The sequence below is a fragment of the Acinonyx jubatus genome, chromosome A2, assembly GCF_027475565.1.
Source record: "Acinonyx jubatus isolate Ajub_Pintada_27869175 chromosome A2, VMU_Ajub_asm_v1.0, whole genome shotgun sequence".
NCBI classification, from domain to species: Eukaryota; Metazoa; Chordata; class Mammalia; order Carnivora; family Felidae; genus Acinonyx; species Acinonyx jubatus.
The window spans coordinates 5,328,926-5,346,993 of NC_069383.1; the positions used below are offsets into that span (position 1 = coordinate 5,328,926).

The 18,068-nt window shown below is 46.3% G+C and overlaps 2 protein-coding genes and 1 long non-coding RNA gene across 5 annotated transcripts in view; 1 reads left to right on the plus strand and 2 right to left on the minus strand.

Moving 5' to 3' along the window:
• GALNT11 (polypeptide N-acetylgalactosaminyltransferase 11) overlaps window positions 1-10,622 on the minus strand; it is a 41,791-nt gene extending 31,169 nt beyond the window's left edge. For 2 of the 3 annotated variants that reach the window (XM_027051241.2, XM_053217839.1), the window contains exon 1: window positions 10,485-10,622. The gene's annotated coding sequence lies outside the window, so the exon portion shown is untranslated. Of the gene's footprint in view, window positions 1-2,477; window positions 2,640-10,484 lie in introns of those variants that run through there. The other variant, XM_027051244.2, reaches the window with a different exon arrangement.
• Window positions 10,621-17,956, plus strand: LOC128314676 (uncharacterized). Its single transcript, XR_008296540.1, has 2 exons — window positions 10,621-11,165; window positions 15,486-17,956. It is a non-coding gene; the product is annotated as an uncharacterized LOC128314676 (long non-coding RNA).
• Window positions 14,235-18,068, minus strand: part of GALNTL5 (polypeptide N-acetylgalactosaminyltransferase like 5) — a 55,342-nt gene continuing 51,508 nt past the window's right edge. Inside the window, 2 exon segments of the mRNA XM_027051249.2 lie at window positions 14,235-14,424; window positions 16,941-17,090. Coding sequence (XP_026907050.1) covers window positions 14,269-14,424; window positions 16,941-17,090 — 306 coding nt within the window. The 3' untranslated portion in view covers window positions 14,235-14,268.

Consider the following 18,068-nt stretch of genomic DNA (forward strand, 5'->3'; position numbering starts at 1 on the left):
TAAAAATATAAGAACTTTGGAGAGGATTAAATATTTTGAGGCTTTGAACGAAATATGGCCTTTCCTTCTAACCTCAGAAGCAAAAGGGATTTTAGCACATTAAAAGGAAGGCTATTTTCATTCCATTAAGGTGTCAAAAACTTGAGAATAAAATCTGGACACTGAACAAATATTCTAACAGCACGTTTTGAAAGACTTTCCTCCACAAATCACTAATCAGTCTGAATTCGTGTGCCCAATGTCCATCTTCTTTTACTACAGGAGAAGACCATACTACCTAACTCATACACAGTAGAGCTTTCACAGTCCTTCAGCACAAAATAATTTCCATAATGTTTAATGAAGTTTAAAAAGTCATCTTTGTTTGTTAAATATTTACCTTTGTGCAGTTCCCGGTTATTTTCTCATCGGTCTATTCTATATTCCAAATTGTCAAACAGCAAACATCTGTTAGCTTTTTCCATAAAAGAGACATATTCATATTTTAACTGAGCTACGGTCATGTGATTTATAGCACATGCCTTTCCTATGCACCCCTGTGAAATTACACGGTGATGACAACAGGGAAAAAAAAACAAAACCCCACATTATTTTTTTCTCATTCCTTATCTACCTGAAAGACTAGAAGAAAACATTCACCACAAACACATTTCATAATTACAAGTAAGGAGATCATTGAATTAGGAAAGGTTCAGAGCACATTCCAGACATCATATGTTCCCGGGAATAATCCTCTGACATCGCTCAGACATTTATGAATCCCCTCTCTGGAAGAAAATCAAAAAGAACATAAACACATGCAGTGTCTATACACTACACCTCAAATGCAGAGGAAAACCACATGGTAATGTTGACGGGAGAAAGAAGCAAATTTAATTAAGCACTGAAGAAAAGGAAACTAAAAGGACAGCCAATATGACGAAGCACGGGAACCAATCCCGGGACACCTGCTTGGTCAGTGAAAACGGGCTGGGAGAGGCTGACCAGTACACTTTAATATCCTGTCTGATCAAACGCCCAGGCGGAAAGGGGCAGCTCTCCCTGGTTAAGACGGAAAGGAGAAAGTGACCGTAGTCTCGGGAGAGGCCTGCACAACACACTTACTTCAAGGAATCATTACATTCAAGACCTTTCTAAGTATATACTCTACGACACACGGTTCTAGTTTATTGGGATCTCTCATATTTTCCTTAATTCATTCCTGATCCCATGTGTCTGATCAAGATCGACAGGAACGACAGGAAATGCCCGCTGCAGCCTTTCCTGGGTCCTAACAGAAAGAGCCGATGTCATGTCAACGCAAGGCTCACACGATCCGATGCAGTCAGAAACCAGGCAGATAAATGGGTGACTCAGCCAGAGAGAGGGATGAGAGCGGCAGGGCACGTCCCCCACCTACAGAAATTCAAACACTGCAAAAGTTGTGATCAGTCCCCAGCCCACAACGCAACTCCTGACTGAGGTGTACAGAATGAACACCCAGTGACCATTTACAGCCTCCACAGTTATGAGAACTGTTCTTGCTTGTTCCCCTTCTGCCCATAAAAAGGAGAATTAAACTCAAAGGACATCAGATGAAGAGGAAATAAATGAAGAGGGAAAAAAACATGGTTACTAGAAATAAGTGTTCTCAGATATCCAAACAACTAAGAAACTCAAACGGCTTTCAACACACCCAATATAAACACGCACACGTGTGTCCACGGTCCGCACGGCCTTCTATAGCCAGCTTCGTCCTACGACCGAAGGAGCGTTAACCGAGTTAACTACCCCTAAACCATGCCTCTGAGTTTTACTCTGCTGGCACACGATGAAGAGCCAGGAATTCTTTACCATCCCGGGAATTCTCTGCCATCAGCAGTGACAGCTCTGAACCAGGTTACCCAGGCTGGAATTACCAGAAGCACGAGGCCAGGATTATCTTCTAAACCGCTGCTTCTGTATTTCAAAGTGAACGGGTATCCAAAAAGCGACCATCAGAAAATCACGTGACCAAATCTTGCGCATTCCTCGGAAAACTCGTTTCCGAGTACCACCCACCACCTGAAGAGGTTTAGAAAGCTGACGACCCGACTGATCGGTGGGGCAAACGGCCAATTTCTAGTCCGGCTCATCCCGCTCGATCAGCCGCCGGAAGGCACAGAGCAGACGCTGTCACCGGGACATCCTCCGGGGTCTCAGCATCCGCACAGGTCTGCTTCCAACCGCCAGTGCCCGCCTCCCTGGCCCCCGGAGCCCAGGCGCCCATACGGGGCACGCCCCAAAGTATGTGGGAACGTGCACCTGCCGAAGGACGGCCCTCGACAGCGGACGGTCAAAGTGCCCGGTCCCTGCCCCGCTCGCCCTGGACCGTGACCGACGCGTGTGTTCCGTGCTCCGCACACCCTTACGGCCTTGCTTGAGGTCCGCGCCCCTTCCTGCCTCGCTGTCTCTCTCCCTCACGCCTTCATTCCCCTACCGGTGGGTCCGGAGATTACCTCACACAGAAACAAGGCCAATTTACATTTGCATCGCAGGATTTGCTTCTGGAGAAACCCAAACTAACAGAATCGGGCTGCGGCAGAAAAGAGACGGCTTGACAAATTCTTCTACGTATGAATTACGGTATTATTCCTAAGTGGAAAATTTAATAAAGGTGGGTCTGTATAGCTTTCGTTGCCCGCAAAATGCAGAATAATGCCTACAAGAAGTTCTGAGAAGCCGCTAGGCGTTTTTATGGTCGCGAGAGAAGAACATTCTTTTCTGAGGAAAGCAAAAGGGCTCGGGCAGCACAGCCCGAAATCGTCATCGGTCAAGCGAGAAACGCAAAACACCAGCTCGAGCCGCGCGGTCGAGTCTGGCCGCGGCGCCACCGTCCCGGGCCCCTGCGCCGCGCTCACGAACACGGGCCCACGTCACGAACTCCGCGTGAAGCAGGCAGGGAAGGCCTTCTGCTTCCGGCTCCAACGGGAGAAGAGCCTACGGGCCACCGTCCCCCTCCTTCCCACAATGAAGAGCCGGACACGCTGAAAACCGGGACTTCGGCACCGCGGGGAAACGAGGCCGCCCCGACGCGGGAGCCGCACCGCCGGCACCTTCTCTCCCGGAGGAGGCGCCGGGCCGCACGCCGCGCGCTGACGGGAGAGGGAGCGACTCCGGGGAAGCGCGCGGCGGCCGTCCCCACCCTTCCGCGGGCTCCGCCAGCGGGCGGCCGGCGGGTCTTCGCCGCGAGGGCGGAGGGGCGGAAAGATCCCCTCGGCCTCTGGCGGGAGACGGGCGGAGCACTCGCCGGAACACCCACAACTTTCCCCACCGCAGGGGCATCCGCTCCAGGGGGAAGACGTGCCAGAGCTTTCTCCTCTTCGGGGAAGGGCACGCCCCCCACCCGGGCCCCTGCTAAGCCTTCCAGTCAAAGCCAAGGGGCAAAGACAATCGCCAAAGGTCAAGGCTTCCGGGAAACGGACCGGGAAGGGGGAACCGCCACCCCACTGGCGAGCACCCGTGACGGTGGCATCTGCCGATGACGGAACTCTCACCCTCTCTCGTACTTGACCACCACACCCAAGGGCTCCAGGGCCGACCAGGGTGAGGCACGGCTCAAACAGCTGCAAGACACAGACTGTCTGGGGAAGGCTGCTCAGAAAATCGCAAGGTCAAGAGGGCAGATACAAACAAGGTCGCCAGAAGAATCCGAAGCATCCGGCAGCGACAGCAAACGCTAAACAGAGCCAAACCCCTCGCCAGAGCACCACCAAGCCACTCGCCAGAGGTCTACGTCCCTCAGGTGCTATGACCTGACCCTTGTCAGGTTCTCGACAACAGAGATGAGACGTACCGAAAAGCGAGCGGAAGGCAGGTCTGAAGAGACGACGCAATCACAAGGACCAGACTTCAACGACACAGATTTGGGGATCGTCCGAGAATTTCAACTATTTCTAATTGATACGTTAAGAACGAACGGAAAAGACAACATGCAACACGTGAACAATATCAACAGGGAGATGGACACTCTAAGGAAGAACCAGAAGGCAAGGCTAAAAATCGAGAAGACCGGGAGGGCAATGAAGACGGCCTTCCGCCACGTTCACACCGCTGAAGGAAAAGCAGTGAGCCTGAACAGAAGTCAACACCTTCCAGACCGAAACGCAGACAGGAAAAAACTGAACATCCAAGGACTGTGGGGCAAATTCAGAAGTATAACACAAAAAGTACTGCAATACCAGAAGAAGAAAGAAAAAAGGAAGAAGAAAGATGTGAGGTGACAATAATAATGGCCAAGAACGTTCCAAAATTAGTGACAGACTCCAGAAAGCCAAGAGAACCCAAAGCAGAATAAATCCCCTGAAAACTCTCACCTGCATATACTATAATCAGAAAATCAGAAGACAAAAAATCTTTCCAGAAGGGGCGCCTGGGTGGCTCAGTCGGTTGAGCGGCCGACTGCAGCTCAGGTCATAATCTCGTGGTGAGTTCAAGCCCCGCGTCGGGCTCTGTGCTGACTGCTCAGAGCCTGGAGCCTGTTTCCGATTCTGTGTCACCCTCTCTCTCTGGCCCTCCCCCGTTCATGCTCTGTCTCTCTCTGTCTCAAAAATAAATAAACGTTAAAAAAAAAAAAATCTTCCAAGAAGCCACAGGGAGGGAAAAACACTTTACCTAGAGAGGAAAAAGGTAAGAATTACAGTGGGCTTTTCATCAGAAATCATGCAAGCAAGAGACAGACTAAAATAGTCAAAGTGTGAAAGAAAAAAATCCCACCACCTTAGACTTCTATATCCACTGACATTATCCTTCAAAAATTAAGGAGAAATACCTTCTGGAAGAAAAACTGAGGAATCTATCTATCACCAGAACCGCCCTGCAAGAAACGCTAAATTCCTCAAGCAGAAGGAAAATGACACAGGTCAGAAACCTGGATCTACTCAAAGAACACCAGAGACGAAAACAATGAAATGAAAATAAAATTTGATTTCTTATTCTCAGTTGATCTAAGCTGTTCAAAGTAATATATGTCACAATACACTGAGTGAACGAATGACATACTGGCATACTGGTAAGTGAATGAATGACCGCAATTTCACAGGAATGAGAGGGAAAAGGTGGGCTAGTCTAATATGGTACCTGTACAAGTCTAGCAATAGAGTGTTACGTGAAGGCAGATTCAAACTAATTAGTTTAAAATGTATACTGTAGGGGCGCCTGGGTGGCTCAGTCGGTTAAGCGGCCGACTTCGGCTCAGGTCACGATCTCACGGTCCGTGAGTTCGAGCCCCACGTCGGGCTCTGGGCTGATGGCTCAGAGCCTGGAGCCTGCTTCCGATTCTGTGTCTCCCTCTCTCTGCCCCTCCCCCGTTCATGCTCTGTCTCTCTGTCTCAAAAATAAATACACGTTAAAATGTATACTGTAAACTCTAAGGCAACCACCAAAAAAATTCTTTACAAGAAGCACAATTGATGTGCTATGTAGAGGCAGAATTATGGTCCCCCAGCAGTATCCACATCCCAGGAACTGGGGTTTCTCAGCACTTGACCTTCAAATACAGAGATTATCTTGGATTAACTGGGTACACCCAGGGTAATCACAGTCCTTAAATGTGGAAGAGGGAGGAGGGAGGCAAAAGAGGACATCAGGATGACGCAAGGTGAGAGAAGCAACTCAACCCGCTCTTGCTGGCTTTCCAAAGGAAGGGACAGCTTATTTTACAAAGCGAAAATAATCTAATCCTATGATACCTGAAATCTGCTTCAAATTAACCAACAGGAGATGAGACAGGCAGGGTAATAGATGAAAAAAGACCGACCACGAACAGAACATTTTCCATAATAAAGCATTAAAAAATATGTATCTTTCACCTAATAAAAATGTTCCTTTGACCCTTACCCTTATATTCAGGTGTTGGGTTCTGTAGGTATATTGATCTCCAGGGTTATAATGTGCTTACACAGTTCAGTCCTCAATTAATTCTTTTTCATTGAGTCCAAGATCACAAATGCCAGTGGTCTGTCCTTGTGAGTTTTGTGTATTTGTACATATGCACTATTTTCTCCTCACTTCTGCTTCCCTCCTAGTCAACAGACGCTTCATCGGAGGACAGCTTACAATTTAGTTTTGAGACAGGATGTTCACGTGGAAAGAGGTGTTGGGGGTGAACACAGACGCGGCACGGTGAAGGGTGGACTATGTCACTGGACTTACAGTCTTGCAGCTCCAGGTCCGTGGTTCTCAGCCAGGGGCTGAGACACTCCATACCGTCTGGGCAAATCTGGCAGCCCCCAGGGTCTTTTGGCAACGTCTGGAAGTGGTTTTGGTGGTCACAACTTGGGGGATCCTACTAGCATCTGGCGGGTAGCAAAATGCTGCTAAGCATCTTACAATACGCAGGGCAGGCCCCAACAACAGACGATTATCTGGCCCAAGATTTCAACAGTGCAAAGGCTGAGCAACCCTGTTCTATTGTGTGATGCTAAGGCTGGGGCTGGGACTCTCCGTACAGCATTTTTCAAACTACTGATAAGTGAACAACTTGGATGAATCTTGGAAATACATATGGAAAAGTCTTCAGTATCAACAATCAGTAAAGACGCATAAAGAAAAAGAAAAATAAGATCCTACGTCTCCAATTAGCAAAGTTTTTAAAAAATATTCCCTGAAGTACATATACTCAAATGATACATTTATCGGTGATAAAATTATATTTCTGAGGGACTGGTTGTAATAATTCCATTTTCATTCATGATTTTATCTATCTGGGTCATTATCGGTGATAAAATTATAAGTTGCCAGGCCCTTTTCAAAAGCAATTTGACAATGGCACAGGAATCTTAAAAAATCTTTATTTCCTTTAGCCAATCATCTCACTTTCTCTAAGGACAAAAATCCTAAAGAAATAATAAATTGGGTAAAAAACTCAGGCACGTCCTAAAGCAAAGTCTAAAAAGTGCTACAATAAAGATATAAACAAACTATACAGACATAAGTGTGTTTCTCTTAGAAGCTGATGTCCAAGTTTGGCTTTTAAAAAAATAATACCTCAATGACCAAATACTGAAACATTTCAAGGAAAAAATTCACAGCTTGGAAAATCACAACATGTATTTGTTTTTAGTTTTCCAAATGGACTAGCAAGTTAGAACGGTTGGCTGTAATGAATGATTGGCTGGTTAAGGCTCGTGGAAGGCAATTACTTCCGGGAGTACAGGCTGGGGCTCTGGCCCTGAGGAGGAGAATTCATTTGTTCTGGGGGTGCCTGGGTGGCTCAGTCAGTTAAGTGTCCGGCTTCAGCCCAGGTCACGATCTCACAGTTTGTGAACTCGTGGCCCGCATGGGGCTCTCTGCTGTCAGCACAGAGCCCGCTTCAGATCCTCTGTCCCCCCACCCCCCACCCCTTCCTCCTCATGCGCTTTCTCTCTCTCTCTCTCTCTCTCAAACAAACAAAAAAAAAGAATTAACTTATTCTGAATGTAAAAGAAAGCTAACTAATATCTTTAGACAAATATATCTTAGGAAGAAAATTCCAGCAGAAGTGTACAAAATGGTTTGGGACAGAGGGGGAAAAAAATCTAGAACCAGGAAGTCCAGTTAGAAAAATTCCAATAAGAGGCAATCATGGGAGCTTCCCCCTTGCTAAATGAGATGTTGCCTGATTCATGAATCGTTAAAGCCAATTAGATCTTTTAAAAAAAAAAAAAAAGCAGCAGCGGAAACGGCTCTATCCAGAGCTGTGGAAGTGGGCGGCAGGCAGGATCAGAGGCAGAACTGTCTGCACGGGTCAACGTGACAGGACGTGGGTCCCTAGGGGAGAAAAGGAATAAAAACAACTCCCAGCTTTCAAGTCTTGGCGACGGGGAGCATGGAGAGAACAGGTTTGGGAGGATTCGCAGAGGACGAATTTTGGTCTGGGTATGTTGCACTGGAAAGGACACCTGATGTAGAGGTGTCCCTAGCTTGACATTCAAACTTAAGCCTCAGAGCGAAGTTAAAAATAGAACACCAAAACTTTAGTTCAAGTTACACGGAAATAATAGCAGAAGAGGCTTTAAGTAATGAGCACAAAATGGATTAGGGAGCAAGCACTGAACCTCTGGGGACAAGCACATTTAAAAATCGTGTAGAAAAGGATACTTAGAGAGGACATGAGAAGGATCAGAAAATCGAGAACCTCAAGAGGGTGTACTGACGAGCAACATGAGGTGTCACCAAGATTTACAGAGGTCAAGCTGGCAGGAGTTGAGGTGGGGCCATCAGATTTGGCCACAGCAGGGGCATGAAGGCCTTAAGAAAGCAGTTTTAAAAATGTGAAGGGTTTGTTCCTCAAAAAGTCAAACACAGATTTATCACAGGATCCAGCAAATTCCACTCCTAGGCATACACCCCAAAGAATCAAAAACAGACACAAGGAGCCTCATGTTCATAGCAGCACTATTCATAGTAGCCAGAAGGTAGAAACAACCCCGAGTGCATCAAGAGATGAATGAATGTGATACAGCCAAAAAATTCAGCCATAAAAAGAAATGAAGTCTAATAGATGCTACACCATGTATGAAATTTGAAAACACATGAAATAAGCCAGACAAATATTGTATGAAATAAAAAGGAGGATACGGTCTGACTCAACTTTATCTAGAGTAGTCAAATTCAGAGAGGCCGAAGGGATCTGGGAGAAGGTGGAAATGGGGAGTTACTGCTTACTGGTCACAGAGTTTCTGTTTGGAGTGATGAGAAATGTTTTTGGAAATAGTGGGATGGTGACCCAATATTGTCAATGTACTTCATGCAGCTGAATTGTGCACTTAAACATGGTCCTAATGAGGGGCACCTGGGTGGCTCAGTCGGTTAAGTGTCCGACTTCCGCTCAGGTGACGATCTCACTGTGAGTTCCAGCCCTGCTTCTGGCCCTGTGCTGACAGCTCAGAGCCTGGAGCCTGCTTCAGATTCTGTGTCTCCCTCTCTCTCTGCTCCTCTCCCCCTCATGTTCTAGCTCTGTCTCTCAAAAATAAGTAAATGTTAAAAAAAAAATTTTTTTTTAAATATGGTTCTAATGATAAACTGCATGTTGTGTTTTACTGTTTTACCCCAATAAAAAGAAGTTACAAAAAAAAAAAAAAAAAACAACTAAGTAGAACCCAAATTGCAAAGAACAGCACAGAATTTGTCAAAAGAAGATGTGAAAAGTGTGGCCTATTCTTTCACCACCTTTAATTTGAAAAGCTCAACTGATACCTATTGAAGGTATGTATCATCTCTCTTAAAGTAGGTAAGATTTTTCCATTTTTCTTAAAGCAGATCATATTTCAACACATAGTACTTCTGGATACACGGGAAAAAGTGAGTGGAATAAACACACAGACACTGAAAAGTCAGGTCTACTCCACGATTTGGGGGAGGAGAGTGACAACAGAATATCCTGGTGCACAATAATACTGTGAAAAGCACGTTCAGGGGCGCCTGGGTGGCTCAGTCGGTTAACCATCGACTCAGGTCATGATCTTGGGGTTTGTGGGTTTGAGCCCCGCCTTAGGGCTCTGTGCTGACAGCTCAGCCTGGAGCCCGCTTCGGATTCTGTGTCTCCCTCCCTCTCTGCCCCTCCCCTGTTCGTGCTCTCTCTCTCCAAAATAAATATTTTTTTTAAAAAAGCACAAAGTTGTAATTTCATTTTATATTTGGAAAACCGACCAACCAAACAACTGCTTTCATAACCCAAAGCAAAAAAGAATGCTGACCCCAATCTTCTCTGATGGTTAAAAAAACAACAACAACAACAACAAAACAACAAAAATCACACGTATGTTAATATTCCTCAAAGGAAGCAGTCTATCAGACCTTAAGGCAGGAACTTGGTATTTTTACATTTTACGCAAACTGCATGGATTTCAGGAATGTAGTAAACTATATAAGACAACCCAATTTCTCCAACGAGTATATTTGCAAAGAAAACGAAAAGAGAAACGAGACGCACATCCACCAAATCCCACATGTGGCCTCGGTCAATGACCGTAGGAAAAAAAGGAGAAAGTTTTTGCGCCTTTCGGGGGAAACGCAAGCGACCTGGACCCGGTGGAAGGGGGAGGGGGGGGGGCAGCGGGGCGGGTGCTCTGTTCACTCCTCCCCTCTGCGGCGCTCCCGGCTGCGACTTTCCGTTCTCACTTCTGCGGCCCCGCTTGCTCTGCTTCGAAGGCTGAGCCGCAGGGCTCCGGCCTCCGTTTTGGGAAAAGAGCGGCGGGAGCTCCGGGCCCACAGCTCCGCGAGCCACCGCGCGGCTGCAGCCCTCGCCCGCAGGTGCGCGCCGGGCCCCGCGGGCGGTGACGCCGCCAACAGCCTGTCCCCGCGGGGCCGAGCTCGCGGGGTCGGACGCCGCGCCCGCAGGCCCGACACGGCAGCCGGCGGCGGGCGCGGCCACCAGCCCTCGGGGCCTCGGGGCCGCGCGCCGGAGCAGCTCGCCCGAGGCGCCGAGGGGACGACGGAGGCCGCGCGGGCTCAGACGCCGCCGAGCCCGGCCGCGCGCTACTCACCCCGACGCCGGCAGCGCAGGATCCCGTCCTTCTGGGACTCGGGCCGTGGCATCTTCTCTCCCGCCACAGCCCGGGTCCGAGCCGCATGAGCCACAGCGGGCCCGAAGGAAACGCTGCACCGGGCGCTCTGGCGCGCGCCGCAGTCTCGGCCCGAGCGCGCGTGCCCCTGGGGCCACGTGACGGAAGGCCCCGCCCCCCGCGCGCGCGGGAGTGACGTCACCCGGCTCGCCCGGCGTGGGTGCCCAGCGGCCGCGGCGAGGTGCCGGGCGCCGTCGAGGCCGCGTTTTGGGCCACAGCCTTGAGGGTCTGTGACGGGCGGCCTTCGGGTTTCTTCTCGTATAAAAAGGCCTCGTTAAGGACAAGTGGGCTTACACGTTTTAAACGATGTTCAAGCTCCGTTGCGATAAAAGACACGTGGGTTCAAGTGTGAAGGCTTTGCGGTGCACGCCCCCGAGAAGCCGTGGGGAGACCGACCGCACGCGCCGGTGGGAGGAGTGCAGGGGTGCGGGGCTCCCGTGCGACCTTGGCCGCAGCGCCGCCAGTGTCGCCGGGGGCTCGTTACAACTGCTGAATCTTCAGCCCCGTGCGACCTACCTAGGAAGGGAAGTCTGCATTTTACCAAGATCTCCGCGTGATTCACATACAACCTAAGTTTGAAATCGGCGCCGTAGGGAACGGTCAGTGCCAGAGAGCTTCCGTTACTCCACCTTCTCCCGACCTTTGATAGCGTCAGATGTTTAAATGTGTGCCATTCTGATGGGTCTTGAACGGATTTTTTTTTTCCTAGCTGTTATTTTAAAGGGTTTGAGTGGGTGTATATCCTAGTCTAGCAAATTGATGTATAATGGTATACTAGCATTTGAGGTTTGGGGAGAGCTCCAGTTTTACCGTTGTGAAGAATGACACTAAAATGCTCTTTGCAGTGTAATGTGGTTCAACCCAGAGTCTCAGAGACTGGGCGGATCCTGCTAGTGTATGGGCTGTGTTAGTTTGCCCCTAGATGAAGTTACCAGATGAAATCCACGATGACCTGAAATGTGATTTCGGAGAAACAACAATGTTTTAGTAGAAGTATGTTCCGTGGAATATGTGAAATACAGCAAAATGTTGCATATCCGTAATTCAAATTTCAAATACAGAGCATCCTGCATTTTTATTTGCTAACACTGGCAACCCAACCCTGGACAAATCTAACTTTGGTTTTCTCGTCTATGAAATGGGAATGACAATAGGGCCTATTTTACAAAGCTGTGTGAGTGAAATGAGATAATCAAGGAAGAGTACTTACCACAGAGTATGGAACATAATGGGAGCTCAATTTTCACGCAGGTGTATGTTAGGGTAAACTCCTAGATGTATGCTTTAGCTACAGAACTCCCAGGCTTACTTTAGGGCTTGTCTGAGCATTTGATCATACCAAAAACTGTGTTTTGAGAAAAGCTTTGAGAGGGTTAGCAAATATTCCTCAATTAGCTCCAGAACATAAATCACATTTTTAAGTTTCCACCTGAAATAAAAAGTTGCCACCTACAGGCTAATGTAGATTTCCTTTCAATCACACCAAATATTTCGATGTTGGGTTGTTTTTTGGTTTTGTTGTTTTGAGAGAGAAAGAGAGAGAGAGAGAGAGAGCGCAAGTGGAGAAGGGGCAGAGGAAGAGGGACAGTGAGAAATGTGAGCAGGGTCCATGCCCATGGTGGAGCCCAATCTGGGGCTCGATCTCACAACTGTGAGATCACAACTTGAGCCTAAATCCAAGAGTCAGATACTTAACCAACTGAGCCACCCATGGGCCCTTGGATGTTGGTTCTGGTTTCTATTCCAGAGTCAACTGAAACAGTATTCAAAAGAACTTGTTTAAGCAACACACTACATCATTTCTAAGACCAGTCCACATTATGTAGTACCTGAACCAACATTTAAATTAGAAAACTAAGACAATATTAGTTTTATGGCTCTAAGAACATTTTTTTTTTTTTTGGCAAAGATGGAATTTATAGCATCCTCTGTTATGCTTACCAAAGAAAACAATTATTCTCAAATTTCAAAACTAGAAAAAGTTATTTCAAGATGATACGCTTATATTTACTCTCTAGTATTTATACTAGAATTCTTTTCTCCTGCTAAAGATTTCTGTTTTGTACTTTACACTAATTTTAATAGACTCATGGGTTTATTATAATCATTTCTATTGCTTTCTAGAGGCAGAGATGGTATAAAAATGGGCCAAGAACAAAATCATAATGTGGTGCTTATTTTGTATTGCCAGATTGACTTTTTAAAGTCTCAATAAAGTTACCCTGGCCATCTGTAATATCTGAGCCCAGGTCTCCCGATGTCTATCTATCAATAGATTTTATAGAGTATCTTGCTAAAATACATATGTATAAAGAGATTATACGCTGGTTCTTTCGTCTTCACATTATATAGATTATCCCAAAGAATACAAGTTCCATGAAGGGAGAGATGTTTTCCTGCTCCCTCACTTAGAAGGATACCTAGCCCTAGATAACCAACCACTCAATTATTGATTGAGCACAATAGATAAGTTGTTTCCTGCTGTAAAAACTAGCTTCTATTTTCTTCAACGTAGGCTAGGTTTAGTGATCCCACCCTAAGTCTCCCCCAGTCCTTTTATTCCTTTCAGTGTGTTCTTCCCCTCATTTTCTCCTTGTCTTTGTGAATCAAATACGTTTCCCCTCTCTAGCCACCTTCACCAGGGTGAACACAACAGCCATCCCTCTAACCCAAGAGAAGTACTTTAGACATTCGGGAGTGTGTTCACACAGGGTACATAGGGAGCCTAGCCACTCCTTCCCCCAATCCCAGCTAAACAGGTCTGAGTCAGAAAAATCAATCATCAACAAAGTGCAGAATGCAAGACGTGTTAGGACAACTATAGGCCAGAGCCATAGGAGGGGAGAAATATGAACAAGGCAAAACCAGAAGCAAGGCAGGGGGACTGTCTCCAAGTGACAAAGGGACTGACAGCCACAGACAACAAGGCTGGTCTACAGGACTGGACTGGGCCACCAAAGCAAGTGGACGGGACATCTGGAACTCAGGAACCCAAGCAAGCAAGAAATCAGCACCAAAATCGACACTAGCAGCAAGAAAAGGATCTAGACACAGTTGAGCCAACGTTGGCACGTGTCAACCAAGGCTCTCTGTGAACGTCTTTCTGAGTTCTAGAGTAGGAATGGACAAAGCCTCCCAGAGTGGAGCATCCCCTGTGGTCTAACAGGACCAAGCGAGTTGGGCAAATTCTAGAGACAATACACTTCACCTCAATCCATGGTGTGATAGTTTGCACTGTGTGACAGCGTATCTTTCTAATGTTCACGGTTTTGCCACCCCAGAAATTCAGTGACGTGTAACGAAGGGTTAAAAACTATCATCAAAGCAAGACAGAAAGGCACTCTTATTCTAGAGCACTCTGGTTGTATTTCTTACTGCATTTCACACAATTTCTTGATGTTCTGGACTTTTCTCCTCTATGTTGAAGACACAGGGGTTTTTTAACCCTTTTTTATTTTTATTTTTTTTTAACGTTTATTTATTTTTGAGACAGAGAGAGACAGAGCATGAATGGGGGAGGGTCAGAGAGAGAGGGAGACACAGAATCGGAAGCACGCTCCAGGCTCTGAGCCATCAGCCCAGAGCCCAACATGGGGCTCGAACTCATGGACCGCAAGATCGTGACCTGAGCTGAAGTCGGATGCTTAACCGACTGAGCCACCCAGGCGCCCCAACCCTTTTTTAATGAAAATGATTTATTTGTGTTTCATCTGCTGCCCTCAGATGCCTCCAGTTCTGGGAAGACATTATCCAAATACCACTGAAATGATTTGCAACCCAATCGTTTCCTTAACTCAACACGCTCGCTAATGTTTCCATAGGCAACAGATTTCAGGCCAGGTCTTCGTAAAAAAAACTGCTCCTAAATGGAAATAGAGAGTAATTTCATTAAAACCAAACAAATCTTTGGTAATCAAATCGTATCTAACATAGCAGTGTATATTTTCATCACCTGAACTAAAAAAAAAAAACAAACCCAAAAACAGAACAAAATATCTTCCAATTTCATCCATACGGTGTGGGCAGAGACCCACGTGGTGCCTGGAATTCACTCACTCTGCACATATTTGCAGGATGTGTTGTGATGAACCACAACACGGAGGTGGTGTAGTGGGATGCAGGAAGGTTGGGTCCTGCTTCTTAGGAGCCCAAGAATCACAGCCACCTATGTTGTATGTCTCCTTTCTCCTGCTCTCTCAATACTCAAGGAAAACCCTCCCTCCCTGGTCCCAATCAACACTTCCGTGGTTTCAGAAATGAGAGATGGTGTAGTGGCTTAGGGCAAGTGGACTGTGGGGGGAGACAGCCCGGGTTCGAATTCTTGCTCTGTCATTTATTATGTGACCTTTGCCCTTACCCTCGTGAGGTTGTCCTGAGGACCGAACAGTGTAATACGTACGGAGCACTGGGTAAACGCAGGCTGACACAGGGTGTCACATCAACATTGGCCATTGTTATCACCTGGTTAGTCTTCTACACGCTCGATTTAAGATAGTACTGAGTACAAAAGTCTAATGGATTCAGTCTGCCCTATATTCAAAGAGCTATCCTAAAGAGACCAAAGCCTCCTTGAAAGCAGAACTCCGTTCTGTGTCTCCCTCTCTCTCTGCCCCTCCCCTGCTTGCACTGTGTCTCTCTTTCTCTCTCTCAAAAATAAGTAAACATTAAGAAAAATTTTTTTTAAACATGAAAAACCTTTAAATGTTATCATGATTATGTATTCACGTCTTTGCTTTTCCTTTTAGCTTTGCTATCTAATTATGAATACATAAATTGTATGCCTTAATTTTACTCACTTTTAACATATAGACATGGAATAAATCAGTATATTGTGTTGGGCTGCTTTTGTTCACCATGATGTCTGTTTTTATTTATTTATTTAAAAAAATTTTTTTTAATGTTGTATTTATTTTTGACACAGAGAGAGACAGAGAATAGCAGGGAGGGGCAGAGAGAGAGGGAGACACAGGATCCGAAGCAGGCTCCAGGCTCCGAGCCGTCAGCACAGAGCCCGACACAGGGCTCGAACTCACAGACCGCGAGATCATGACCTGAGCCGAAGTCGGACGCTCCACCGACTGAGCCACCCAGGCGCCCCTGTAGGCCTCATGCCCAGTCCAGTGCAGGGCTCGAACTCACGACTATGAGATCGAGATCTGAGTCAAGGTCAAGAGTTGGATGCTTTACCGACTGAGCCACTCAGGTACCCCCAGCAAGATTTAAGATTTACTGTACCGTTGTGTGTGTATCTCCAGTTGGGTAATTTTCATGGCTGTATAGAATTATATCAGCTAAATATAACCCATTTATCCATTCTGCTCTTGATGAGCAGCTGGGCTGTGTTTTGTTTGGGCTCACATCCACCATGCTGTTTCTAAACATTCTTGTTCATGTCTTCTGGTTGCCCAAAGGCATGCCTTTCTGTGGTGTGCACACAGAATGGAATTGCTGGATCATGGGATACTCATGATCTTTACTTGACTTTGCCAAACTGTTTTCCAAAGTGAGTTTATAATAATACTCCCACCAGCCGTGTCTGAGAATTCCTGTGTTTGCCAATACTTGGTCCTACCAGACGTTTGACATTTTTGCCAATCTAAACGGCCATGTAGAAATATTGACGTTTTCAAAAAAGACTATTATTCCTTTTATAATTTAAAACAATAAAGAAATATTAGATTGGAACCAGGACATATAATATCACAGCAAGTTCTCCCATTTTTCTCCCCATATATCTGAAAGGAGGTCTTGGGGCTACTGCTGTCTATGTTTGTGCGTGGATCCTGGAGGGACACCTTTCAAGTTCAAATGGGGCCGTGGCTACATGTTTTCTGTGTGTGCACCCTTTTAGGTCCTGGCCAGGGGCTGCAGCCTTGGGGAGACGTGCAGATGAAGGGGTCTGGCTTTGATAGAGAAATTGACTGTCGGTAGAAGAGAGGTAGTGAAGTCTGTCGCGTGGTGTCCAGACCACAGTAGCCGCACCCTTGGGAACTTGGTACCAGAGGAAGAGAATCTAAAGAATTGCCTATGGGGATGGGAACAGCGGGAGATGTTTGCTTCAGAGGGGGGATCCCACAGGGTGGGGGGCGGGAGGGACATAGATCTGGGCCAAACAAACAAACCAAACTTCCTGGGTTGATGAATTTACTTCTGAGAAACTTGAGTTTCCCCAGCAATTGAAATAAAAAGGAACGTTCAAGTGTAGTGGGTTCGAATGAACTAATTGAGAATAGGGTCTGGGGAAGGTGGATGAGGGGTTGAAGGTGTGCCAAAAATTTAAGGAAACTTGTTATCTGGAAAGGCAGGAACGGGTTCCTGGGTGCCAAGCCCCGTTCTGTATTCTTGCTCGTCTTTCCAAATCAGAGACATTTCCCTCACCTTGTATTCATCCAGCCAAACGTGCGCCAGTCTGAGACTGTTATATGTCATGGCTTCTGCAAACTCAGGTTGATTTGGAAAGCGCTGCTTACTGATGTGTCCTACCCGCGAGCAGGGGAGTACAAAGAGTTGGTCTCCACACATCCAGATCTAGACGAAAACAGACAACATTGACGTATGTGTGCTGGTACGAAGCAACTGCTGAATTTTTTTTCACAACCATAGCAATGGCTAACATTTCTTAAGTTGTTTATTTAATCCTAACAGCCCTATAATATAGGTCCGGTGACTATCCCCATTTTACAAATAAAGAAATGAATACGTACATTGGCGAAGAAGCTTGCCCAGTGACACCGAGCAGAGTTTAAGGTCAGGAGGTCTGGCCTCAGAGCCAACACTCCGAATGCTAAGTGATTCTGTCTCCCTCATACGTGACCAGTTCCGAGGCTGCTTACGTAGGAAAAGTGGTGGGCTATTTTGCCCTAAGGTATCCTCAAGAATACTCTGAGAATAATTAAGTATTGCTGGATGTCAACAGGTAATGAGAGAAATGGCTAAATTCGATGATTCATGTGTTCTGTACTTAACACACTTTGTGATGCTTATTTTTAACAAAGTCTTTACTACACAAAAGTAAACTATGACCATTGAAAAATCAGCAAATGTAGAAAAGCACACAGAAGAAAATAAAGATCACTTCTTGTCCTAACGCTTGGTAGGTCACTATTTAACCCAGGTCCCCTGTTCTTACACACATGTATACACAACATTGAGATAACTTGTGGTTTTTTCATTTAAAGCTATGTGAAGTTATGGGGCACCTGGTGGCTCAGTAGGTTAAGCATCCGACTCTGGATTTCAGGTCAGGTCATGATCTCACAGTTCATGGGTTCAAGCCCCACATCGGGCTCTGCAATATCAGTGTGGAGCCTGCTTGGGATTCTCTCTTTCTCTGCCCCTCCCTTGCTCTCTCTCTCTCTCTCTCTCTCTCAAAAATAAACATTTTTAAAAAGTTACGTGAAGTTATTTTAAAAGTTTTGTATTGTTTGGCTATTTTGGTACTTTCCAATTTTTAGTATTATAAATAATAACACAAAGAATGCACTTATAGTAGTATAAATCATGTGC